Here is a 25,825-nt window from a genome sequence, read left to right on the forward strand (position 1 = left end):
TGGACGCCCATTGGCGGGGCCGCGTGACGGACAGCCGCGCGCTCCTGTCAGGCGGAGGCACTCGGGGCTGGCTCGCGGCCTGCGTGCGCCGGGCTGGGGTCGTGGTTGCGGGCTGCGGGGCGGTGGCGGAGGCCGGCCGGAGGGAGGTGGGCGGAGCTCGTGTGAGGGGCGGTGGCGCGCTGAGGACGTGCGGCCTCTCGGCCGGTAGATGGACGCGGCACTGGGAGGGGCGGAGGGGCTGAGGGGCGGCCGCGCAGGTGTGCGGGGCGATCGCGGGGCCGTGCGTTTGGTAATGCCGTGGTCACTTGAGCCACTTACCGCGAGTGCAAGCCTGCCCCCTGCGTGGCCCAGAAATTTCCCCAAGTTGCTCAAGTGTTTTTTTTTGGGTTTTTTTGTTTTTTTTTATTTAAACTCTGGTTTTTGGAGACACAGGGTCCCGGACTCTCTTTGTAGCCCAGGATGACCTGAACTTCTGATCCTCCTGCCTTCGCCTCCCAAGTCGTGGGGTGACAGGCGTGCTCCAGCACACCCGTGGCCTTTCCGGGGCTGTTTCTTGTTTTAAATGTACTAGGTGCCCAGCACGCCTACTTAAGAACAGTGTCGTTACCACCCTAGGCTACACCCGTGAGAGTCTGGACGGTGAATTTCCAGAATCTGGGGTCAACGCTGCACACCCGGGCGGCTGAATGTTGATGGGCAGTGCGGAGTCACGGTCCAGTGCGGCTGCTTTTCCTGTGCTCAGACATCTGTGTCCCCGGTTGTGAGAGCACCCGACCTTCTTGCCCAACTTTTCTGAAATCTGTGTCTTATGAAAGAGGTGGTGGGGGCAGCAGGCTTATCGCTCACCGAAATACTGTTTAAAACCCGTTTGCTTAAAGGCCAGCCAGTGTCTTTCCTAAGAGGGAGGTGCTTCCAACGTGGCCTCGCAGAGAATCAGTATTTTAGCTGGGCGTTCTGGTACATACCTGTCATTCCAGCCTGGGCTTCAGAGCAAAACCCATGTCTCAAAAACCCAAACAGCTTATCCAAAGGTAACATCTTTAAGCAACACACTGCAGTATGAAAACTCACTTTGCAGATAGTTAAGGCATGCTTGTGTCAATGAATTGTATTTGATCAAACGATTAAATAATAGATCCTTATTATAACTGAAAAAATGCAAGCTTGATTTCATTTGTTTTGCTTCAAGTAGTGATGAAAATTTCCATTAAACTATTTGAAGGAATTATTGATTACAAAAGTGTCAAAGTTAAATTTTTTTTAAACTGCCCAAGAAAGAGTTTGTTTTTTCTAAGATGCTTCTGTTAAGTGCTTTGCCCCATCTTTTGATGAACTATTTCTTTAAATGTGGGGGGGGTGTTTTTTTTGTTGTTGTTTTTTGGTCTTTTTGAGACAGGGTCTCTCTGTAGCCCCAGCTGTCCTGGAACTCACTATGTAGACCAGGCTGGTCTTGAACTCAGAGATCCACCTGCCTCTGCCTCCCGAGTGCTGGGATTAAAGGCGTGCGCCACCATACCCGGCGACTTGGCTATTTTTTTTGTAAGGTTTTGTGTTCTAGACTGTAAGATGAAAGTGTCCTTAAGTGTTTCTCCTATCACATTTACAGAGCTCTAAATTCTTTGCTCATCTTTAGCAGATTCTTTTTAGAAACATGGAATGTAAAATGGGAAAGGACTTAAGAGATACCTGTTTCATGTTACTGAGCTGTCCATGTCCAGCCCAGGTGGGCCTGCTTTTTTATGTGTCTCTTTTCTGCGAGATGTCGGGAGGGGCTCTTGGCTGGCCTCATCTTAGCAGTATTTTGTCATTGTGGGAATATGGTTGCATAGAAAGGTTTCTGATTTTCCTTGGCTCCTTTAATAACAACAGCAACCAGAAAGGGAGTTGTTTGTCTTGGTATCTGACAGCCCTGTGAGGTGCTTGATGTCTTGGGCCAGTGAGCTTCTGCGTTGTCATTAGCTCTTACAGCAGCAGCAGAACACCCAACCTCCATGTGACACCAGATGTTGCTTTGGAAAATCGGATAGATAGAAAGTGTTTGACTTGGGAGAGGCCGAGCTTTTCAAAGTTACTGAAAAGCTGTTAGAGAATGCCAGCTTTAATTACTGTCCTTTCTTCATTTGCTTTTTAAAGCCCATTACACAACACTGGACTGAACAAAACAAGAAGCCGTATTGATTCCTTCAAGTGATTTTTTTTTCTCTTTTTTGCACTGAGCAAAACAACTTCTTCAGCCATCTAATGCTGAGTTGCTGAGAAGTCCACGTACTTTGTTGGCTAAGGTTGCACAACTTGGGAAAACAGGCGCTGAGACGTGCAGATTATCTCTGCTTTGAGACTTTTATCTTTAGGTCAGGGGTCACATTTTTCTTAAGGTTTATTTATTGTTTTCATATGTACATGTGTGTGCTTGCATGACTTTATATTCATCATGTTCTTGTAGGCCTGTGGAGGTCAGAATTGGGCATCAGATCTTCTGGGACAGGAGTTACAGGTGGTTGTGGGCCGCCATGTGGGTGCTGGGAACCAGGAGGAGCCAGCTCGGATCCAGCTTTCCAGCCCCCTTGCAAAGCATTAATAGCAGATTAAAATAGCAGACTTTGGTTTTGGCTTTGGTTTTCTTGAGACAGTCTCCCTGTAGCCCCAGTTGGCCTGGTCTCTTAGTCCTTCCTGAAGGCTTAAACTAGAAAATATCTCATTATATCTGTTCCAAACTGGCATGAAGGTGAACAGCTCTCAGCTGTGAACAGTCCTTTAAAATAACAGCTTTCCACCTTTTCTTTAAAGTCCACTTTCGAGGAGGAGCGTTCCCTCTGGGCTTGCTTCCCGCGTGCACTTCTTAGGTGTCATAAAGTCCATCTGTCTTGCTGTGCTTCCTTTCTGAGAAAAGGGGACTTGGTGAAGATGGCAGAGGTGGAGCAAAGAGAGGTTCTGAGACTGGAACACATGAGGCAGAGAGATGCGCGTGCAGCGTCTCCTGAGGAAGGCATTCCTGGCACTGGGGGACTAAAGGCTGGAGGGCGGCTCAGGGCAGCCTAGACACAGAGTTCCAGGCCAGCCTACACTGGTGGTAAGACCTGTGTCAAGAGACAGCACAAACCAACACAAAAGGGAGAAGAAAAAAGTTTTCTTTTTTGTGTTACTCAAAAAATAAAACAATATATAATCTTTTTAAAAGACTTTTTTCTGTTATCAGCAGGAGATTTTATTTGATTTTAAGATGGGGTTTCACTATGTAGCCCAGGCTGACCTGGAACTCACTTAGTAGCCCAGGATGGCCTTGAACTTGGCCTGTCTCAGACTCCAAAGTGCTGAGATTATAGATGAGAACCACAACGACTGCTTGATGTGCATCTGCTTAATAAATGTACACATAAGTTCCCTATAGTACTGTTTCCATAGAGAATATTTGTGGGCGCTGAGGTGATAGCTTAGTGAAGTACTTGTTCTGTAAGCATGAGGATCTGAATTCAGTCCCTAAAACCAACATAAAAAAGCTGGGCCCATGTACACACCTGTAATCCCAGCACACGAGAGGCAGAGGCCAGCCTGGTCTACATAACCAGTTCCAAGCTATGTAATGGATTCTGTCTCAAAACAAAACAAAAATCATACCCATATTGACATTGCAGTGCATCTCAAAGCTTTAGGTGAAAATCAGTACTTAGAGGAACAAACGTACAATATAATTCCATTGGTTTATTTAAGAAAAAATAAAAGCCAGGCGTGGTGTTTCATGCCTTTATTACCAGCACTCGGGAGACAGAGGCAGGCGGATCTCTGTGAGTTCGAGGCCAGCCTGGTCTACATAGTGAATCCAGGCCAGCTGGGGCTACAGGGAGACCCTGTCTCAAAAAGACAAAACATAAAAATAAAAAATAAAAGAAAAAAATTTCATGGGGGAGGGGGAGACCCTTCCAAAATTCTCCATGTGAAACGATTTAAAAGTGATTTCCTTTGGAAGTAGGAATGGGAGTCAGGTAGGGTGCAGGTCTGTAACCTCACAAGGCTGAGACTGGAGGGTCAGGCGTTCAAGGCCAGCCTGGATTACATGAAACCCTGGTTCAGAAAATCAAAATCAAAGCTTGGGATCTATAGCTCAGTGGTAAAGCACTTGTTTAACATGCCTGTGAGTTCTGGGTTCAATCCCCAGTACCACAAAAAAAAACAACCAAGAAGATAGCCAGTAATTTGGAGTGGGAGGTCCACATTTATTGTTCAAGCAACATACTTTTGTAGTCAAGCAATTTTGAAAAGATAGTATTATTACAGTGACTGTCGTGTACATGGCCCTGGGAACCTCTCTTTTTGTGTGCTTTGTTCATTCCATCCTCCCCATAACTCTATGAAGCAGATGCAGATGTTATCCTTACTCTACAGATAAAGAAACAGACACAGCGGCTAAGAAACCTGTTGTGCTGTAAGCTGAAAGCCCTAGTTTGGGGCTGTGGCTTCAGTCAGCACTGTTAACCAGGTGCTGGTATCTGCCCACATGAGTGCAGTCTGCCACGGGGGAAATGGCAGCTGGTGCTCCAGGCTGCTAAGGCCACAGCAGGGCTTATGTAGAGCTTTTCTAGGTATGCCTCCAGTTACTAACTATAGGTTAATGGTGAGAGAGAGAGAAAGAGAAGCTTTAGCATACTGGTTTGGAAGTCCTTTAGGAAAGTGAGGTGCGGAACCCTGGCCCTGTGGCTACCTTTTCCTTTTGATCAGGCACTTCAGGAGCATGCTTGTCCTTTAGGACTCTGGCTTCTACAGAACCATCTGGAACTCCTGGCTCCTTAATCTGCTCCGCCACCGCAGCCCTGGGCTTCCGTTTGGTTTTGTTTATTTTACATATTGACTTCTCTACAAGAGCTGGCCCCATTGGTTTTAACAAGTTTGAAAATCCTAGAAGCAGTGGGAGTAGGGAGGAAAAGATTGTTTATTCCGTCCTTCCCTCCCTCTAAAACATTTTACAGCTCTCTAAATTTAGAGCTGTTTTGGCATATTCAGATCCACTTTGGAGGCACTTCGAATATTCATTTAAACCTCTCAGCTCTGTGGTTGTGTTTGCTCATCGGTCTTAAGTGTCCTTATTCAAGCCCATTCTCAGGTAGGTGTAGAATGAGGCCACAGAGCTGCTTGCTGTTCACCTGTGGTGGTTGGAATTGGTGGTTCTGGGACACTAGGGCTGCCTTTGGTAGGGAGGACAGGCTAACTCTTCAGTAACAGATACAAACTCCTTAGTGCGTGAATGAGTATCTCTTTTTGCCAAGCACTTTAAATCACTGTGATTCGCTCCCTGGCAGCTCTGGGAAGTGGGTCTCACACTGTTCAGGCTGTTCACAGGTGAGGAAACTGAAGGGCAGAGGGGTAAGTGGTGGAGTCTGATTTCAGAGGCGGGAGACCTCAGCTGGATCTGGTGTGGTAGTTGCCTCATTAGAGATGTGAGGGTTCTGAAGGGCTGATGGGACTCCTATTCAGCCGAGGGAGGACCGCAGAGTGCTTCTTGGAATTAGAGGAATGCCCCACCAACCTGCTTGGTTAACATTTGGGGATGAGTGGAGATAGGGTCTTACCCTGTAGCCCAGGCTGGCCTCGAACTCATTTTTTTTTTTTTTAAGATTTATTTTATGTGTTTGCCTATGGAACCCAGAAGAAAATATCAGATGCCCTGCAACTGGAGTTACCGCCATGTGGGTGTTGGGAACTGGGCCCAGGTCCTCTCCAAGAGCAAGTGGTCTAAATCTTGGAGCCATCTCTCCAGCCTTGAACTCGTTCTTGAAAATCCTCCTGCCCCACTCCCGAGTTCTAGGAGTACAGGTGTAAGCCATCAGGCCCAGCTGCTGGTTGCATTTCTAAAGCAGCGTTTAATGTGAAGAAGGAAGCTTACAGAAAATACATTTCTGTTTTTGTTGTCATTGAGTAATTAGCTACTGTTATCGATTCTTGACTCCTCAGCACTTACGGGGCCAATAAACATTTTTCATGAACTATGCCGATTACCGAGACCCATCCCCTTCTCTTCGAGGCTCCACCCCCTCCGAGTATTTGTCCCTAACTTCTCTGCCTGTAGCTTTTATGCAGTGGCTCCCCCCCCACACACACCATCAGGACTTAATGAAAACCCTAGAAAGTAGGGTTCGCAGGAGAGAAAGGGGAAGAGACAACTTCACAAGGTATGTTCAGTGCGTGAAAGAAGAGACAGAATAGAGTTAAGGCTGGAGGGAAGGAGGAAGCAGATCTGTGGGACAGACCCAGAGCCCCTCATTTTGTTATGAAGTAGCTGCATTGGGCCAGGCATGGTGTCGTACACCTTTGATCCCAGCACTCGGCAGGCAGAGGCAGGCAAATCTCTGTGAGATTGAGACCATCTAGGACTACAGGGAGACCCTGTCTCAAAAAACCAAAACAGCAACAAAAAGAAGTGTCTGCATTAATGCATGCTGTGGATCTGGGCAGATTTTCTCTCCAGAAGCTTCTGTTTGTGCTAAAAGTAAGAGACGGTTGTTAATGTATTCAGCTGAACTCTATGTGTCATGGCTAAGGTAGATGTTGATTTAATTTGTGGTGCAGATAACACATAACTAGCTGAGGAGGACTCTGGAAGACATAGCAAGTGTGTGTATGTGTATTAAAGTTAAGTAGTCTGTCTAGTAAAGTAGCTATTTATTTTTTGAAGAATAGACCAAGTGTTCAGTAGAATGCATTGATTGGATATAAATTAAGCTGTAAACAGAGAGAAAATTGACTGGAAGACACATTTTCAATTTAGTTCACAATTTCCACCTTCTGAATGATTTAATGCACGAACTGCTTCCCAAACCGAACAATACAAGTTCTTTCTTTTATTATTTGTTTATTTTCTTCTGAAAATTTTGGCTTCAGTTTGAGGCAAGTCAGAATTCTTATCTGAACTCGGCATGTTGACATCTGTGTGCACACGAGGGATTTCAGTCCTGCTGTGGTTATGACTTCATTTATCTGACTCGTCCAACAGGTTCCTGGGTGGAGCTCCCCATGAACAGCAGCAGTGGCGATGGCAACGGCAACGGCAAGAACGGGGGCCTGGAGCACGTCCCTTCCTCATCCTCCATCCACAATGGAGACATGGAGAAGATTCTCCTGGACGCACAGCATGAGTCGGGACAGAGCAGCTCCAGGGGCAGCTCTCACTGCGACAGGTAAGCAGGGGCCCTGGGTTCGGGAGTCAGGTGGGTTATTCCCATGAAGAGAAGGTACACTTGTTAAATCTTCGCCCAACAATCTAAGCCTCCTGACTTACTGTAGCATGCATATTTAAACTAGACAGCTAATGGCTAGGCACCTGAGTGCCCACTGTGCCCCCAAATGTCATTTTTATTCTCAGATTGTATTTTCGGATGTTTATCAGTTTAAAATTGAGCGGCAGGCCATGAGATGACTGAGCAGATAAAGGTGCTCGCTGCCAAGCCTGGTGAGCTGAGTTTGATCCTAGATCCCACATGGTGGAAGGACAGAGCAGATTCCCATAAGTTGTCCTCTGAACTACACACGCATGTGTGCAAACCCACAGCAGCACAATTCAGTGCCATTAATGTTATAGAGTTAATCTTTCTCCCATTTCCCTTTGTTTTTGAGCCCATGTCATGAATCACAGTTAACCTCTCTACGGTCTGTCTTCCCATTGTAGATGGCCAGTTTCTAGACACATTGCCTCTGCACACTTCACAGTAACGGACTGGTCCACAGTGGACACTCAGCAAATGTTTGACTCGCAGGACCTGCTATTGATGCAAGTTATAGCAATATTTGTGCAGAGGAGTCCCAGCATCTGAACATCTGTCCATTTCCTCTTAGGAAGTTTTGTGTAAATTGACTCTGGGAAGTTAATTGCACTAATTAAGAATTGCTTAAGGTGATGGAGTTAGAATGCAGAGGGATGTGTGATGAAAAGGAAACCAAGATGTTTATTTTTCAGTCTGAGTTTCTTTTTTTTTTTCCCAGAGAGAATAGGTATTAAATGACATTTAAAAATTCTAAGGTGGATGGGCCAACACACATTTGCAATCTCATCACTCAGAAGGTTGTGGCAGGAGGATTACCACAAGTTCGAGGCCTGCCAGGGCTACGTACCTATTTCCAAAAAGGAAAAAAGAATGGTTGGTGCGGTGCCAGGTGCAGTGTTGGCTTTATGGAGCACTGGCTACCCTGACGGCCTCGTTAGTTAGTAGTTAACTGATTATTAACCATGTTGGAAATGCACGTGCACAGGAAGAAAGTGGCGGGGCAGTTGAGTCTACCTGACCTTCCTGTGTGTCTTATGATCTGCTTTTGTCACCATGGCAGCTAGAGGACTGGCTGGTGGGCACATTGGCGCCCTGCCACCCCCAGGGAATCGCTGCCTAGTTGCTGGCTTCTCAGAGCCTGCAGCGGCTCTTGTCCTAAGCAGAAGCCAGTGCATGGCTTTCTTAGCAGCTGCTGTTGATGCTGAAGCTGCAGCCTTCGTCTGTCTTTCAGAATGAAGGTTTGTGTCATGGGACTTGCTTTCTGTTTGGGTTTCTGACACTTTCTGCCTGCTGTAGCCTATTTTCTATACATTTGCCTGAGCTCAGATTAGTGGTACCATGAGTCTGTGAACTGTTGTTCGCAGTGCAGAGAGGTCACCTGCTGTTGGGCCGTCCTGTTTTCCCTTCTGTGGCAGTGATGTGCATGGTGGGTTGTGAGTTCTCCTTCTCAGGGTCAGGCTTAGTTTAGGTCCCTAAGTGCATGTGAGGAGAAACGAAGGGGCTGACTGGCCCATCAGTCAAGCTGGAACAGTATGCTCCAGGTGCAGTGAGACCCTGCTTCACCAAAGAAGATGGAGAGCAAAGAGAGGAGACGCTCAAAGGCACCCCCCCAGCTTCCACACATGCACTAGCACCTGCACACACATATGTACACAAACATACACAGAAAAGAGTAAGAAAAGTGCCTTCAAAATTCATGTCATTTGGCTTGTATTTGAAGTTACTGGCAGATATTTTTCAGATTTATTTTTTAATTTTACGTGTATGGTTGTTTGCCTGCATGTATGTATGTGGACATGTGTGTGCAGTGCCCACAGAGGCCAGCAGATGATTTCAGATCCTCCAGGACTGGAGTTGTAGATGGTTGTGAGCTGCCAAGTGGGTGCCAGGAACAGAACTATGCAAGAGCGACAAGTGCTCTTAACCGCTGAGGCCTCTCCCCAGCCTCAGGAAGTCCTTCTTGTGGGTGGGGGTTTAGGGTTGCTGGGTGCTGGCCTCTGCTGATGCACATGGTCTTTCTCTTTCCTCTCTTCTGTTCTCCACTCTCTTCCCTTCTCTCTCCTTTTCATGGTACTGAGGATTGAACCTAGCACCTCTTGCATGCCATGCAAGGCCTGTACAGCTGGGCTCTATCATCATGCCTTTCATTTTTATTTTTGAAACTATCTTACTGAGCTACACAGGCTAGATTTGAACTTGCTCTGTAGTCCAGGCAAGTATTGAACTTGAACATTTTCTGCCCCGTCTTCTAGAATAGCTGGAATTATAGTCCTGCACCTCCAAGCCCAGTCTGATTTATGTATATTTTTTATTTAAAAGTTATACCTTGCAGGGCATGGTGGTGCACACCTTTAATCCCAGCACTCAGGAAACAGGCAGGCAGAGCTCTGTGAGTTAGAGGACAGCCTGGTCTATATAGCCAGTTCTGGGCCATCCAGAGCTATACAGTAAGACCTTTCTATAAATAAATAATTTTAAAAATTGATCTTTTTGAGACAGGGTCTCCCTGTAGCCACTGCTGGCCTAGAACTTGCTGTGTAGACTAGGCAGGCCTCAATCTCACAGAGCTCCACCACACCCGGTTGTAATTTTTAAAACAATTTTAAAGTAATCCCATAGATCGCTCTCATCACTGCAGTGGTACTGAGAAGATGCCCTGTTGCGTTTTGCTCTGTGTTCTACCCCACTGTAGCCCTTCAGCCTTGTCTGCCTGCTAGGTAAGCCAGGGACCTTCTAAAAACCTCAGTGTGTGGAGCCTGTCCCTAGAGCACTTCCTTTGGTTGTCAGGGCAGGATAGGTACATCACAGTGATTCTACAAGCTCTCTGACTGGTTCTTAGAGGAACTGGGTAGAAGCCCTGCTGCATTCCAAAGCCTCAGAAAGAGTAAGAAGTTTACCAGTGAGGAGAGAGTGCTTTTCTAACAGGGTTGGTGTCAACGGCACAGTGCATGCAGAGGGAGAACAGTGTTTTTATGGGATCCTGGACCTGTCACTTTGCCTGCCATGACTTGGTCACAGCTGTGTAAGGCTGGCCCTTGATGCCATAGTGTTACAGCACAGATGATAGACTGAAGTCAGGAACCATGTTCTGCTTGCTGCCTGTGTTGCCTGTTGCCTCTGTAGCCTGACGTGTTTATTCAAAGGAGAAAAGTTGTGTCTGATATAAAATCTTTTCCCATTTAAGACCTAAAAATGTGTATATTACCTAAAAGTGTGTACCACCTGCATTCTGTGCCTGTGGAAGTCAGAAGAGGGTGTTGGATCCCCTGGGACTAGAGTCACAGACAGTTGTCAACTGCCGTGTGGGTGCTGGGAATTGAATTATATCCTCTGTGAGAGCAGGACATTCTCTTTTTCACTGAGCCATCTCTCCAGCCCCTTAAGACTTTCTTTAAAGAACTTTTTTGATTATTTTGTGTGTGTGTGTGTGTACATGACGGTTGGGGGCACATACAACACGTGTAGAGGTCAGAAGGCAACTTTGTGGTTTTGGTTCCCTCCCTTCACCTTTGTGGATTCTGGGAATTGAACTCAAGTCCCCAGGGTCTAGCAAGCACCTTTATCCACTAAGCCATCTCACTGGTCCATAAGCAATTTTTTTTTTTTTTTGAAACAAGGTCTCCCTGTACCTGCTGGCCTGGAACTCATTATGTAGAGCAGACTGGCCTCTATCTGATATACTGGGCTCCATAAGCAATTCTTAATGAAAAATAACTTTCCCATAACCCAAAACATTAAGAATAATGGTAATTGTTTACATTTTTGCAAATCTCTTTAATGTCTGGCTTAATAGGAAGCAGCCGGAGTCTGACCGGCTTTGCATTCAGTCTGTTATTCTGTCACATCCTGTATAGTCTTTGGAAGGCTCCAGGGGACAGGCGAGAGAGAAGGCAGTGGGAAGCACAGACCTAGTAGTACCATGAGGGCAGCTCTGACCCCGCTGAGCCCCTTAAGACTGTGAGAAGTGCTGGGGAGCTATTTATGAGAAAGGAGTTTTTAAAAAAAGGACACAAGCTAAGTTTCTGAGTTTGAAGATCATTTCACCCTCACTGGAGAAAGGAGTAAATGAAACAAGAAAACAAGACAGTTTTTCATCTTTAGGTTGTGTTCTTACGACTCTGTCCCTGAAGAAATTGATCACTTAGAAAAGTCCAGAAAGCTCTGCAAAAGTCCATCATTGTAGTCAGCCACTCATGGTCACACAGAGCTTCTGTATGATATGGTAGGCTTTCAGACACACTCCTTTTTCAAAGCCATCTTGCTGTAACTTGAAGTTTTCTGGTTTCTATCAGAGACTAAGATGTGAAAAAAGAATTAAAACTAAGGACTAGGGGTTCAGATAGAACGCTTGGTCAGTAAAGGTGTTCGCCACCAAGCCTGACAGCCTTCCCAGTGGGAGGAGGGAAACCGACTCTTGGATGTTGTCCTCTGACTTTCACACCTTTGCCAAGATGCACGTGCTCTCCCTCCCCTACATATACATATACATATATATATATATATAGAGAGAGAGAGAGAGAGAGAGAGAGAGAGAGAATAAAGTGCAAAAAAACCCCAAAACTAATGACAAAGTTCTCCTTCTCCTAGCCCTTCGCCACAGGAAGATGGGCAGATCATGTTTGATGTTGAGATGCACACCAGCAGGGACCATAGCTCTCAGGTGGGTGTGCTGCTTATTCTGCTTTGGAAAAGGTACAGTCTCTAAAAATACTTTTACTGAAATATGTTATAGAAGATGCGAAGGCCCTGGGGAGATGAATCAGTCAGTGGGGTGCTTGCTATGCAAGGATGAGGACTTGAATTTGGACTCCCAGCACCCACACTGTTCCTAGTTTGCCTTCATATTGTTGTGATAAAAACACTGATCAAAACCAATTTGGGGAGGAAGATACTAAATGTTGACTTCTGGCATCCACCTGCACACACATTTGCATGCACACATATACAAACAGATTCATGCACAGACATATTCTTTTTTGGGGGAGTCTTTTTTTTGAGACAGGGTCTCCCTGTAGCCAGCCCCAGCTGTCCTGGATTCACTATGGAGACCAGGCTGGCCTCGAACTCACAGAGATCCTCCTGCCTCTGCCTCCTGAGCACGCCTGGCACACAGACATATTCTTACACACAGAAGATTTCAAAATAGTTTGAAGGTATTTTAAATTAGTTTCCAATTTGGGGATTATTTAGGATATTATATTTCCTTGTTGCTAGGCTAAAATAGTTGGAAAATTCTTGTGTACAATGTGTCATCCCAGTATTCCAGACTAGTTTCTTGAATTTGTAAGTAGAAAACTGAGGCAGATGTCTTAGGGTCACAAAGTGGATGAGGGTGAAAGTTGTGCTAGAATCAAGTGCGCGAGCCCCAGATGGACACAGAGCCTTTTCTTTTTTTAAGACAAGGTCTCACTATGTAGCCTTGGATGACCAGGAGCTCTCTGTGTAGACTAGTCTGGCCTGGAACTCTCTGTGTAGACTAGGCTGGCCTGGAACTCTCTGTGTAGACTGGGCTGGCCTGGAGCTCTCTGTGTAGACTAGGCTGGCATGGAGCTCTCTATGTAGACTGAGCTGGCCTGGAAAAGTGTGTAGACTAAGTTGGCCCGGAACCCTCTGTGTAGACTAGGCAGGCCTTGGAACTCTCTGTGTAGACTAGGCTGGCCTGGAACTCTCTGTGTAGACTGGGCTGGCCTGGAGCTCTCTGTGTAGACTAGGCTGGTGTGGAGCTCTCTATGTAGACTGGGCTGGCCTGGAACTCTCTGTGTAGACTGGGCTGGCCTGGAGCTCTCTGTGTAGACTAGGCTGGTGTGGAGCTCTCTATGTAGACTGGGCTGGCCTGGAACTCTCTGTGTAGACTGGGCTGGCCTGGAGCTCTCTGTGTAGACTAGGCTGGTGTGGAGCTCTCTATGTAGACTGGGCTGGCCTGGAACTCTCTGTGTAGACTGGGCTGGCCTGGAGCTCTCTGTGTAGACTAGGCTGGTGTGGAGCTCTCTATGTAGACTGGGCTGGCCTGGAACTCTCTGTGTAGACTGGGCTGGCCTGGAGTTCTCTGTGTAGGCTAGGCTGGCATGGAGCTCTCTATGTAGACTGAGCTGGCCTGGAAAAGTGTGTAGACTAAGTTGGCCCGGAACCCTCTGTGTAGACTAGGCAGGCCTTGGAACTCTCTGTGTAGACTAGGCTGGCCTTGGAATTCTCTGTGTAGACTAGGTTGGCCTTGGAATTCTCTGTGTAGACTAGGCTGGCCTTGGAACTCTGTATGGCTCTGACTGGCCTGGAACTCAAAGAGATCCGCTCTTCTTAATTAGCAGTGACTTTTGAGATTAATTTTTGTAGCTAGGAAAAAAAAATGTCATCTAAATTAGACTGGAAGATCTTGAGCGTGTAGCTGTTGGTAGTGACTGTTCATGGCCAGCCTGACCTCATTAATGTGCCAGGTTATCTGAAACTTATTGGAGTAGAAATTCTCTGTATTTTTTTAAAAAATTTATTCTCGTTTTGTTGGGTATTTTGCCTGCATCTTTTTAAGTGCACCTGTGCCATGCAATGTCCACGGAGCCAGAAGACAGCATAGGATCCCCTGGTGATAGTTGTTAGCACCACGTGGCTGCCAAGAACCAAACCCGGGTCCTCTGCAAAAGTGGCCAGTGCTCTTAACCACTGAGTCGTCTCTCCAACCTTAGAGTAGAAATTCTTGAGAACAGGAACAAATGTCTTCTCTTTGTGTTTGAAAAATCCTGTGTGGCTGTGTGCATGACCCAGAGAAGCCTTGTTAGTGGTGTTCTCGCTCCGTGTTGGTGTGGGCTGCTCATACTACAGATACTTGGCCTGTTCACTTGGTTCTTTCAGTGTTCTATCTGGAAGGCTGCACAGCTTTTCCGTGCTTTGACTGTGTCACCTTTTCACTCTTCTGAAATGTGGAAATTTTTTGCTTTGAATACCAACTTAGTGCTCGCTTTGGCCACACCATCAATACTAAAAATTGGAATTAGTTTATGGTGTGCTTTAGTCTATAAAGCTTATAGTGGTAAGGCTCGTTTAGTAAGAGAATCTGACAGAAAGTTTTGAATTACTAACTGGTCTGTATGAGTCTGGCCGTGTGCAGTTACGTTGTAACTGGTGTGGAAAAAGTACATGAAGTGTTTGTGTCAGAAGTGTACCAAGGGTGGAAGAGAGGAAGGAAGCAAGCTTTGTACTGTAGCTTCCTGAGGAACACATCTTCAGTCCCGGCCAGCTTTTGATTAGACAGGTTGAAAGTCTAGATTAGCATTTTCCAAAATGTGTCTGAGGAATGCTTACTCAGTTGAGATTCCATAAAGTAGTTATGAAATCAAATAAATGAGAAATCCTGCAGGCCCCAGGCCCCAGGCCCCATGAGGAGACACATTGGCAACAGCTCTAAAAAGTCCTGCAGTCATGTTAGCAGTTTAAACCAAGTGTTTCCTTGGCTGATGTGCCCTCCTCTTCCCACAGGTGCTTTCCCTCCTGGCTTAGGAATTCAGTAGAACACCTGGATAGGGCAATTCTCCTCACGGAAAGGCAGGTGTACAGTTAGGCCTATGTGCACACTGAATTTCCATGGGATTCTGGAGCTGAATGTGGCCTCCCTGAGATTGGAAAGGAACCCCTGGAATTCAGGAGAGAAAGTGTGTGACATTCTGGTGTGATTACCAGTGAGGTGCCCCTTTAGAAACAACCTGAATGACACACCTGGGAAATCTTCAAGAGGCAGGAGCCATACTAATGGCGCACAGTGTGAACAGTCTGGTCTGCCAGTGTGGACAAGCATGGCATTTGGCAAAGGCAGTGTAACACCACAGGAAAGTTCTGTCTGTGGAGTAAGACTTTTACTGAGGGAGAAAATCCCATGTCTTAAAAAAAATTCAGAGTGGGGCTGGGCGTGGTGGCACATGCCTTTAATCCCAACACTTGGGAGGCAGAGGCAGGCGGAGAGTTCAAGTCCAGCCTGATCTACATAGTGAGTTCCAGGTCAGCTGAGGCTACAGGGAGACCCTGTCTCAAAAAGACCGAAAAAAAAAAAAAAATTTCAGAGTGTAATCTTACTGTGTGTCCACTCTGTGCAAAGAAGGAAATATGAACTCATTCAGAAACCTAAACTAGGGATTGGAGAGATGGCTCGGGGATTAACAGCACTGACTGCTGTTGGAGAGGTCCCAGATTCGAATCCCAGCACCTACATGGTGGCTAACAACCATCTGTAACTCCAGTCCCAGGGGATCCAATGTCCTCTTCTGACCTCTGAGGGCATTGCAAGACACAGGTGCACTTACACATACACAGGAATACACTCACACACCTAAAATAAAAATGATAAATAGCTTTTAAAAAACCTAAACTAAACCACTGAGCAGTTAGAGTCATGGGGAGGTCCCTGGAAGACTTGGCAGAGCAGACTGCCTTGAGGCTGGGGTAGAGCTGCTGAGACAGAGTCCTTGCCTAGCATGTAGGAGGCCCTGGGCTTACTGCAGAAACCAAATGAAAAAACCAAGAGCACTGGCATGACAGTTCAGCAGGTAAGGGCACTTGCTGCCAAGCCCTGACAACTTGAATTTGACCCCAGAGTTTAATCCTTGGGACTCACATGGTACAACATGAAAACCAGTTCTTTCAAGTTGTCCTCTGACTCTGCATGACCACTGTAGCACCTGCATCTGTCCCCCACATGCATAAATAAATGTAATGTCTGAAAAATAGAGGCCAGCTGTGGTCGTACATGCCTTTAATCCTAATACTCAGGAGGCAGAGGCAAGCTGTGAGTTTGAGGCCAGCCTGGTCTACATAGTAAACTCCAGGTCAGCTGAGGCTATATAAGGAGACCCTGTCTTTAAAAAAAACAAAATAACAAAGGAAATGACCTGCAGTAGGTTGAAGGGTCAGAGGTTGTGTGAACAGACTGGTCTGTGTCTTCATTGTGACAGTTTGTTTTTGACTGAGGATTTCAGTGTTACTCCAAAAAGCCAACTCATGATTCTGAGTAATCTCAGTACCCACTGGAAAAAGCTCAGCCCTAAATGCTGCATTGTGTCATTCAATGGAATTTGCCAAGTTCAGCAGAACTAGATAAGGGCGACACTGACAGCAGCAAACATCCACAGGGATTCTGCTCCTGTTTTGGTAGTAAAAGGAACTGTGTGTGTAGAGGCGGGATCAAGCTCCCTTCCTGAGGCAGCCATGTCACCAAGAGCTGGAGCTTCAGGACTCTTGAGAGTCACAGCTTCACCTTCCCTAAAACCAAATAAATAAAGTGTATCATTTTTAGGAATTTTTCATCTCTCGGTTCTGTTAAAGAGAGTTTGTGGGGCAGGAGAGATGGCTCAGTGGTTAAGAGTGCTGACTGCTCTTGCAGAGGACATGGGTTCAATTCCCAGCACCTACATGACAGCTAACAACTGTCTGAAATTCCAGGTTTAGGGCATCTGACACCCTCTTCTGATCTCTGTGGGCATTGCACAAGACGGGGTACTTATACAATGTAGGTAATACATTCATACACATAAAATAATAATTTTTTTTTTAAAAAGCTTGCAGGGCAGGATAGCTCACACCTGTAATCCCAGTTTAGGAGGCTGAATCAGGAGGATTGTTACATACTGAGTTCCAGGCTAGCCTGGGCTGTAGAGTGAGACAGGTGTCTCAAACAGTAGTAAGCTTGTGAAGTGGAAATTATTCCTGGCTTGCAAGTTTAGGTTATCACTAGCAATAAAAAGAATTTCTTTTTCATTTATTTGATAATGATAACTTCTGACTCCAAAATAGATTATTCCAGAAAACTTGGAGATAGTTTCAAAATCTTGAGAAATATTTACATGGTAATTTCTCTAGAGAGCTCCAGAGAGCTCTGGCCTTCTGCTTAGAGCTGGGGAACCTTCAGCAAGGTGCTTAACCCTGTCCCAGTGTCTTCATCTGAGGATGGGATTTCGGCAGTTTCTGTCTGGTGGAGTCACTCATCTGCAGTGCCCACAAGGTGCCCTGTCTCAGTGCTCAGCGTCACTTCTCAGAACCACCTCTCCCTTGCTTTGTTTCTGTCAGCAGATCCTTTCTGATACCTATTTTTTTCAACTTCTGAAAATTTTAAATATAATATGTGAAATACAGTATCAAGACTAGTCTAGTGAGCATCACCCAGATTCAACAGTTACCCACTTCCCACACTTACTACATTACCAGATAGGGTTTTCCAAAGTTGTAGTCCAGTTAAGTACGACAGCCAACAAGCTCATTTTCCCATTTAAATTTTTTATTTTGTGCCAGGCGTGGTGGTACACACCTTTAATCCCAGCACTGAGGAGGCAGAGGCAGGTGGATCTCTGTGAGTTCAAGGCCAGCCTGGTCTACATAGTGAGTTTCAGGACAGCTGGGGATACAGAGAGACCCTGTCTCAAAAAAGACCAAAAAAAATTTTTTTTTATTTTATGTGAGTTTCGCATGCATTTACATAAGTGTGCATGTATGCAGTGTCCACATAGGCCAGGAGAGGGTGTTGGAGCCCCTGGAACTGGAGTTTCAGATGGTTGTTAGCTGCCATGTAGGTGCTGGGAACCAAACGTGGGTCCTCTGCAAGAGCAGCCAGTGCTTTTGACCGCTGAGCCATCTCTCCAGCCCCACATTTGCTCTGTTTAAGATAGTGCTTTTAGATCAGTTTTCAGCCCTTTCAGAACAGCACCTGTTTCGTGTATAAAAATTACTAATGCCCAACTTAATGGATTTAGTTTGATTTTGTATTAAAAGGGATTAGTCTTCCTCTTTCTCCCCGTCTCCCTCACTGTTGGTTTGAATTCTTTACAGTCAGAAGAAGAAGCTGTAGAAGGAGAGAAGGAAGTTGAGACTTTGAAGAAAAGTGCAGACTGGGTATCAGACTGGTCCAGTAGACCTGAAAACATCCCCCCCAAGTAAGTCCCACCACGAGGCTTTCCATGGCCCGGCATGTGTATTGTGTGTGAGGGCTGGTATGATCCCTGGGATGTCTCCAGTGCAGATGTTTCTGACACCAGCCTCTGCATGTCTTTCCCAGAGAGTTCCATTTCAGACACCCGAAACGTGCTGTGTCTCTAAGCATGAGGAAAAGCGGAGCCATGAAGAAAGGGGGCATTTTCTCTGCTGAGTTCCTGAAGGTGTTCATTCCGTCTCTCTTCCTTTCCCACGTGCTGGCTTTGGGACTGGGGTGAGTACCCTGGAACTGATCCAGTTCTCTGTTCACTTCATCCTCATGTTTGACTTTCAGCTGTGAGAAGTGATGTGGTGGTTGTGGCCCTCCTGCTCTCCTCTGCTGTTTGAGTGCACACGAGGATGTTCAGAAAGGAAGGGAGAGCGCATGTTCATACTGATTCTTGAAGTGATCATTTTGAAGCGATTTCTTTTATGATTTTTTTTTCTTTTTGAGTTTTATGTTTAAAATTTAGCTAAGCTTGAGTAATTTATAAATTTTTAATATATAAGCTTAAGAGTAAATGCAAAATGATTTTTCCTCCAGGTGGAAAAATATGCCATCTTGAATAAAACTGGTAGGCCAGCATGTGGTAGCATTTCTGTTTCTGCTGAAATCAAATCTCATACTTTAATCCATTAATTTTTCTGGCATGTCTTTTCAATTAATTGCTTTTTTCCTCTTGATTTGAACATTGGAGAAAATACTCTTGAAAATTTTGGTAATAAACAGCCTAATTTTTCGAGATACACCTGCCGTAGTCTGAGCGTGTTCAGTGGGCCATTTTCTGTGTGTGACGCAGGGAAGGTGGCTCCTTGCTCACCTTGCTGTGAGCTCAGCAGAGCAGAGAGCAGAGCCCACTGTCCACACAGGATGTGCTCATCTTTGCCCCATCTCTCCTGGGGACAGGAGCCGCTTATTGAAGACAGTGACAGAATTCACAAGTAGAGGTGCGGGGTGGCGGATGGGGTCGGATCTGGGAGGACTGAGTCCTTGCCGACGGCTCAGTTCATTTTCCCTCGGAAGCTTGGTTTTTTGGACCTTGCTGTAGTCTTTCATGAATTTTTAGGCTGTTTTTGTTGCTTTAATTTAGCTGTTGCTATAGATAAATGTAGAAGAGGGGAGCTTAAAACTAATTGCTTTTATTACATCAAGGGTTATGCTACTTTAACTTTGCTTATGCTGTTGAAGGGGTCAAGTTCTTTGCCTGGTGTGGAAAAGTCCCATTAAGTCCCTCCCTAATCCCTAAGGGTTATTAGCAAGAGTCATCTTAATAACACTAGCAGTTTAAATTGTTTTGCCTATAGCAAGCAGCTAGAGCTCTGTGACCGTGTCTGTTTCTGAAATAGCAGTAGAACACTTTGTCCAAAAAGGAACAGCTAGGGGTGGGGCAGGCTCTGCTTTGGGTTTGAAAAGGGGTCTTCTCTCTAGCTTGACTTTGTCTTCACGTCACTGGCCCTGTGCTGGCAGTCCTGATTTAGTGAGTAAACAAAATCAGATATAGCAAATGTGACTGGGCTGGTTAGTGTGCTGTAGCGTAGAGGTAGCACGCTTGCTTAGTGGGTACAAGGCCCCTGGGTGCAAGGAAGAAAGAGTGATGGTCCAGGGTGTCTGGACATTGTGCACTTGAGAGCCCTTTACCAGGACTGAAAAAGTCGAGCTGTTCAGGAGAGCTTAGCCTGTGGACCCAGTGGCTGTAGTTGTAGAAATAGATGGATCATGATGCACTCTGCTTCCTTGCAGCATCTATATTGGAAAACGACTGAGCACGCCTTCTGCCAGCACCTACTGAGGGAAGGAAAAGCCCCGGAAATGTGCATGGCCTGTGAAATGGTGTATTGTAGTTTATTCGAATTTGAGATCATTGTAAGCATGACCCCTACCCATGACCCTGTTTTTACATACCCAATTCCAGTAACTCCCAAATCTAGTATTTTATTCAAACTCTGCTGAGGCATTTTATTAACTGTGTTCTCTTTTTGGCTTGGAAGACACTTTAAAATTTCCTAACAGAGTTTACTGTGGTTTAGAAATTTGCAAGGGCTTCTTTTCCTCAAATGCCACCAGCAGATTCTAATTTTGTCAGCAATGCTATTGTCTCCTTAGTACACCAGAATCAGACCTGTACTTCATGCTGGAACTAGCCATGTGATCTCTCTAAATGAGATCAGGTTAGCAAACAATATTATAAAAGCTTTGTTTAGTTTTTTTTTTTTTTCCAAAACAAAAACAAGCTTCCCTAAGCTTGAATATATAATTATTTAAAAAGAGAACATAAACGACAAAAAAAGCAAGACACAAGGGAAAAAAAAAAACCTGGGCAATAAAAAATTACTTTAAACCAGTTTTGGAACCGCTTTTTTCCTGAGCCTCCTAATAACGCCTTTAATTTGTAGGATGTGGCCTGTGTGAGTGACAGACAGGAAGTGGAACTACAAGACAGATTTAATACCAGTGTGTTATATGGAATAGTCTTTATTTCTGATAAGGAACACCTCAGGCCTAGACATACATGAAATTGCTTTTGAGATTTTGTGTGGTTGGTATTTTCATGTGTTAGCTGCATGCGAATTTTTCATAACTTTCTTAATTTTTTTTCTAATTTCTTTCATTTTTCCCCCCCTAAGAAGAGACTTTGGAAGGAGTCCAGTCCATGGTGTTAACACAGGCTTCTTGTTTTAGGAAGCCCCTCTTAGATTCTGAAGAAATTTGCTTCATAGTTACCCCAGCACTGTGTAACTTCAGAAAGCAGACCTGGGCTGTGGGAACAGTTGACAAAGTTCTGGGAAGATGCCACTTGTTACCTCCTGGTTCCTCACTTCCTGGTGGTGACTGTGCTCTTCCCAAGGTGTCCTCAGGCTCTCTCAGGCCTGGGGATTTTCAGACATGGCCATCTTTTCGGTTCTGTCAAACTCCTGATGCTCTAGAACATTCAGCAGATCCCCTCAACGACGGACTCTCTTGTCTATTTCTAAAATGTGAAGCTTTAGGACCAAATTGTTAGCATCAGGACTGCAGATTATTTCAAGTAGATTTTGTTGGATTTCACATAGCATGACTCTGGAGAGTTCTACATTTTATATATAAATCATTACTGTTGATGATGTAGACGGTGTGGTAGTTGGAGAACCATTGTGAATTTTGAAGCTGGCGATCTATAAGGTGCACAGGTTGACTTGAATAGAAACACTATGACAACCAGGTTTGCCAGTGTGCTTCACAAGCTAACTTTCCTCTCCCATATAGAGGTTTATAGAATTGGTGTGTCATAGGAAATAACACAGACAAATGAGATTAATTTCTAGCCTTTTTCAAGAACATAGCTGTTTATCTTTAGGAATAACAGTATTTCCAAAACAGTTTTTGTGGGTTATTTTCTTTTTCTTTCTGGCATTTGATGTCTAAGTAATTGTGGATGTTGTCTGCCCTATTTCTGTCTTACTCAAACCTGGTAACGCTTGATTCTCCTTCTTGCCTATTTATTTCAAGTGTTCTTGTTTGAATTTCTTTAGGAAGAAAGTAAATCTGATGACTATTTTTTGAAAAGCCTAGTAAAATTGGCAAGGCTAGTAAAACTAAGCTGCTACTACACAGTTTGTAGTGTGACTGACACCAGGAGAGAGAAGAGCAGAATCACCCCTTAGATAAAAACAACTTTTACAGGCCGTACACCGCCTTCTCACTAAATTCAGTAGCAACTTTATCCGTAGTGCTGTTGGACTCTGGGTATATTTATGATTTTTTTTTTCAGCATTAAGACTAAATTTAGTTTTGCCATTTTCTGGATGTACCAGTGAGATCACTGAACATGTCACGGTGGCGCTGACCATCAGTGAGCTCGTGCAGCGCTGACAGGTGGCAGCCCCGGCACAGGGTCACAGTTGGCGCTCCTACCCAGACTGTGGTTGAATGAACACAGATTGTTTGATTAGAAAGCAGAATTCAACCATTTGTTGAGATTTAAGATTAATGTTTAAAAAGCTTTATACCTGTTTACAATTTGGGGCTGAAAAGCGGGCTTTTTTAATATTTGGTGAAAACTGGCTCAGATGTCTAAATCAAGAGAACAGCCACAAGGAACAGCCACAAGAGACTTGCACAAGGAAAAGTGGGACATGGAACCCGACTGCCGTGGAAATGGAGACTCGGCAGTGAGATGGATCTCCAAGGGAAGCGGTTGAAACGATCAGAATTAACTGAGCCGAAGTGATCATGCACCGTTCTTCACTCATCTACCTAGTTAGCACTTTGTGTCATTATAGACCGTTTACAACACATGGATAACTGTAGCTGTAAACATTCTGTGCCATTAAACTCTCACAAAACCTTTCCTGTCAGTGTATCGCTTTTATGTCACGAGCATTGCCCAAGAAGCCTTCCCGTGTCTACAGGAAACTTCCTCATGGGAGAATTCACCAAGACTGGAGTGCCCAACTGACTGTACAGGTGAGTGGGTCTGCCTGCGCGCTCCTGCTGGAGGTTTGCATTGGAATAGCAGCAAGCAGAACAGTAGTGTGTGGTAATTGTTTTGTTTTGTTTTTTTATTTCTTTCTTTTATGTGTATGAGTGTGTTGCCTGCATGTATGTGAGTGCACCCATGTCATGCAATGTCACGGAGATCAGAAGAGGGCTTCAGATTCCCCTGGAACTGGAGTTAAGGTTGGTTCGTAGCCACCATGTAGGTGCTGGGAATTGAGCCCAGGTCCTTTGCAAGAGCAGTCAGTGCTCTTAACTGCTGAGCCATCTCTCCAGCCCTGGTAATTCTATTTTAATAGGACTGAGGGTGCTACAGCATTGGTTGTCTTGATATTAAACAGGAGACTGGAACTGGGACTGTCCCTCACTGGGAGAGTGTTGGCCTATTGTGTGAAGCCCTGGATTCAATTCCTGGCACCCCCTCCCCTCAAGAAAAAACCCATATGACTATAAACTTTTAACTTGCAATGAGATGGATGGCCATTGGAGGAGTTCAGACTAAAGTTCCACGCACAGAAACATGTAGAGAGCCAACAGTTATTCCCCGGACCTTTGCGAGAGCTCCTGCCGAGGACTGCTGAGCATCAGGCTGTTAACCAGTAGCAGTGGTGGGTGGTTTTCCAGATGAAGGGACTTGGGGCATGATAAGGTTAACTAACTCACTGGTGAGTTACTTCTGCGTGGCTGTGAACAGAGCACCTGAGGAAACAGAATTCCCTAGCTCACAGTTGAGTGTCGGCCCTTGGGAACATCGTTGGTGGCAGGATTGTGTGGCAGAGCAGGTTCTGGCCGTGCAGCGGGCAGGAAGCGGACTGAGGAAAGCGCTGGCTACCATACTTCAGGGCACACCTGCAGTGCCCACCCTGCAGCTAGATCCCACCTCCTGAATGTCCCACCACTCAAGTGATGCTGTCAGCTGGGGACCAGGCACAGGGGACATCACTCAGCACACCATTAATCACAGTTGGGATGCCAGCTCAAAGCAAAAGCATGTTCCAGGCTCAGCCTCTTAAGAGCAACCGGGAACAATCACAAAGTGTCATTTCTATGCAGGAAAATCACATTTAACCAGCAGTTCTGGTGACCTGGGAAATAACACTGGGCAGCCTTTGTTGTCGGCCTCATTCTGCTCTACATACGAGGCAGCACTGAACTCTGGTGTAAAGATAGGTTTAGGTACCCATTTGGGCATCACTGGGTTCAGCATTAGGAATGAATTTGGAAAGAAAAAAGTCCTTGTGCATTTCAGCTATTTCTCCAAGTTAATTTTCGTATCATCTGTGCTTTGATAAAGTGCTATAATGTTCCTGCCACAGGATCCATACTTTAGGGGATAGAAGTTGGGATGGGCACAGTCTAAGGCAAGTACCACTGTGTTAGCTGTAAGGCTGAAGAAGCAAGTCCAGTGTTTTGAGTGAGGAGCAGAGGAAGTCCAGAAATTGAGTGAGCACCTTCTGTAAGCTAGGCATTGCATGCTTTTTCTTTTTTTTGAGACAGGGTCTTTCTGTAGCCCCAGCTGTCCTTGAACTTACTATGTAGACCAGGCTTGCCTCCATTTCCCAAGTGCTGGGATTAAAGGTGTGTACCACCATGCTGGCATAGCTCTTTCATCTTTAAAGATTTATTTCTGGCAGGGGGTGGGAGCATGAGTGTATATGTACATGTGTGCAAGGGTATGTGCATGTGGAAGCTGAAACACGGCATCGAATGGCCTCTTCTGTCTCCCCAGTTGTTTTGAGGCAGGTCTTCCCCTAACCTAGGGCTTCCATTTCTCATCTAGGATGGAAGATAGCAGGTCTCAAGGGTCCTTCTGTCTCTGCCCTCCTCAAAGCTGGGCTTCTGGCCTGTGCTAGACGCCTGGCTTATTGCATGGAGCTGTGATCTGAACTGTGGTCTTTAAGATTGCTAGCAAGTGCTCTTAGCACTGAGCCCTCTCTCCAGTCTTCCATTCTTGGACCCCCAGAAGACCCCAAAATTCATTTAACGGTTTTTACGAAGCACCAGGTGAGCAGCTCAAAACAGTAATTTAAAATATCGAACATTGAAAAAACAGTGCAAAGATAACACCAATTTAGTAAGACATGTTGAGAAATGATGCTAGGAAAATATTAAATATTGTGCTCGCTTGAGCACAAACTATATAGCTAAAGCCTTTAACAGTCCTCTCCAGTCTGAGCCAAGGAGCTTCAGGTAGCGTTCATGAGCATGTGGCATGACAGCGTGCACAGTGCAAGTCCATGTTGTGTGGTCAGAACTGAGGCTGCGGGGATTATACAGTGCAGTGCTAGAGAGTGCTGCCAGAAATATCTCCGATTTGTTATGTTTGACTTGGAACTAGTTTGGACAGATTTCAGAAATGTTAGTGTGGCCACTTTCTTTGTCTTTGAGACAGTCTCCCTGTAGCCACAGCTGGCATAGAACTCACTATGTAGACCAGGCTGGCCTTGACCTCAAAGAGCTTCACCTGCCTCTGCCTCCCAAGTGCTGGGATGTGTGCCACCATGCCTGGCTTGTTACCACATTTTTCACAAGCTCCACACTGTTTATAAGCAGTGAATAAGGGTTCCTGTTTTTATACATCACGAGCCTTTGTTTTAGCCGTCCTGACATGGTTGAGATGGAATCTCAGTGTAGATTTAATTTGTATTTCTCTAGTGGCTAAGAATCTTGAACCTGTATTCAAATATCTTTTGGCCACTTGTAGTTCTTCTTTTGGAAAATTGTCTGTTTAGAGGAGAGATGGCTTAGCAGTTAAGAGCACTGACTGCTCTTGTAGAGGATCTGGGTTCAATTCCCAGCACCAACATTGTGGCTTATAGCCCTCTGTAACTTCAGTTCCAGAGGAATCTGACGCCTTCCTCTTCTGACCTCTGCGGGCATTGCACAACACAGGTGCACTTGCATGCATGCATGCAGACAGTACACTCGTACACATAAAATAAAATTTATATATATACTTTTTTTTTTTTAAGTCTTTGAGGCAGGGTCTCCCTGTAGCCGAAGCTGGCCTGGAACTTACTATGTAGATGAGGCTGGCCTTGAACTCACAGAGATCTGCCTGCCTCTGCCTTCTGAGTGCTGGGATTAAAGGCATGCACCACCACACCTGGCAAAAAATTGGGCTGGAGAGATGGTGCAGCCATTAAAAGGCTAACGCTAA

At 45.4% G+C, this 25,825-nt stretch overlaps 1 protein-coding gene across 1 annotated transcript in view; it reads left to right on the forward strand.

Annotated features, from left to right (window-relative positions):
* Window positions 1–22,518, forward strand: part of Bnip3l (BCL2 interacting protein 3 like) — a 22,904-nt gene extending 386 nt beyond the window's left edge. The window contains exons 2-6 of the mRNA XM_008830969.3: window positions 6,983–7,166; window positions 11,838–11,910; window positions 18,051–18,154; window positions 18,277–18,426; window positions 19,933–22,518. Of these exons, the coding sequence (XP_008829191.1) occupies window positions 6,983–7,166; window positions 11,838–11,910; window positions 18,051–18,154; window positions 18,277–18,426; window positions 19,933–19,981 (560 nt within the window). The 3' untranslated portion in view covers window positions 19,982–22,518. The remainder of the gene's footprint in view (window positions 1–6,982; window positions 7,167–11,837; window positions 11,911–18,050; window positions 18,155–18,276; window positions 18,427–19,932) is intronic.
* Window positions 22,519–25,825: the final 3,307 nt, after the last annotated feature.

Source organism: Nannospalax galili, unplaced genomic scaffold (assembly GCF_000622305.1).
Source record: "Nannospalax galili isolate Female #2095 unplaced genomic scaffold, S.galili_v1.0 scaffold915, whole genome shotgun sequence".
Classification (NCBI taxonomy): Eukaryota; Metazoa; Chordata; class Mammalia; order Rodentia; family Spalacidae; genus Nannospalax; species Nannospalax galili.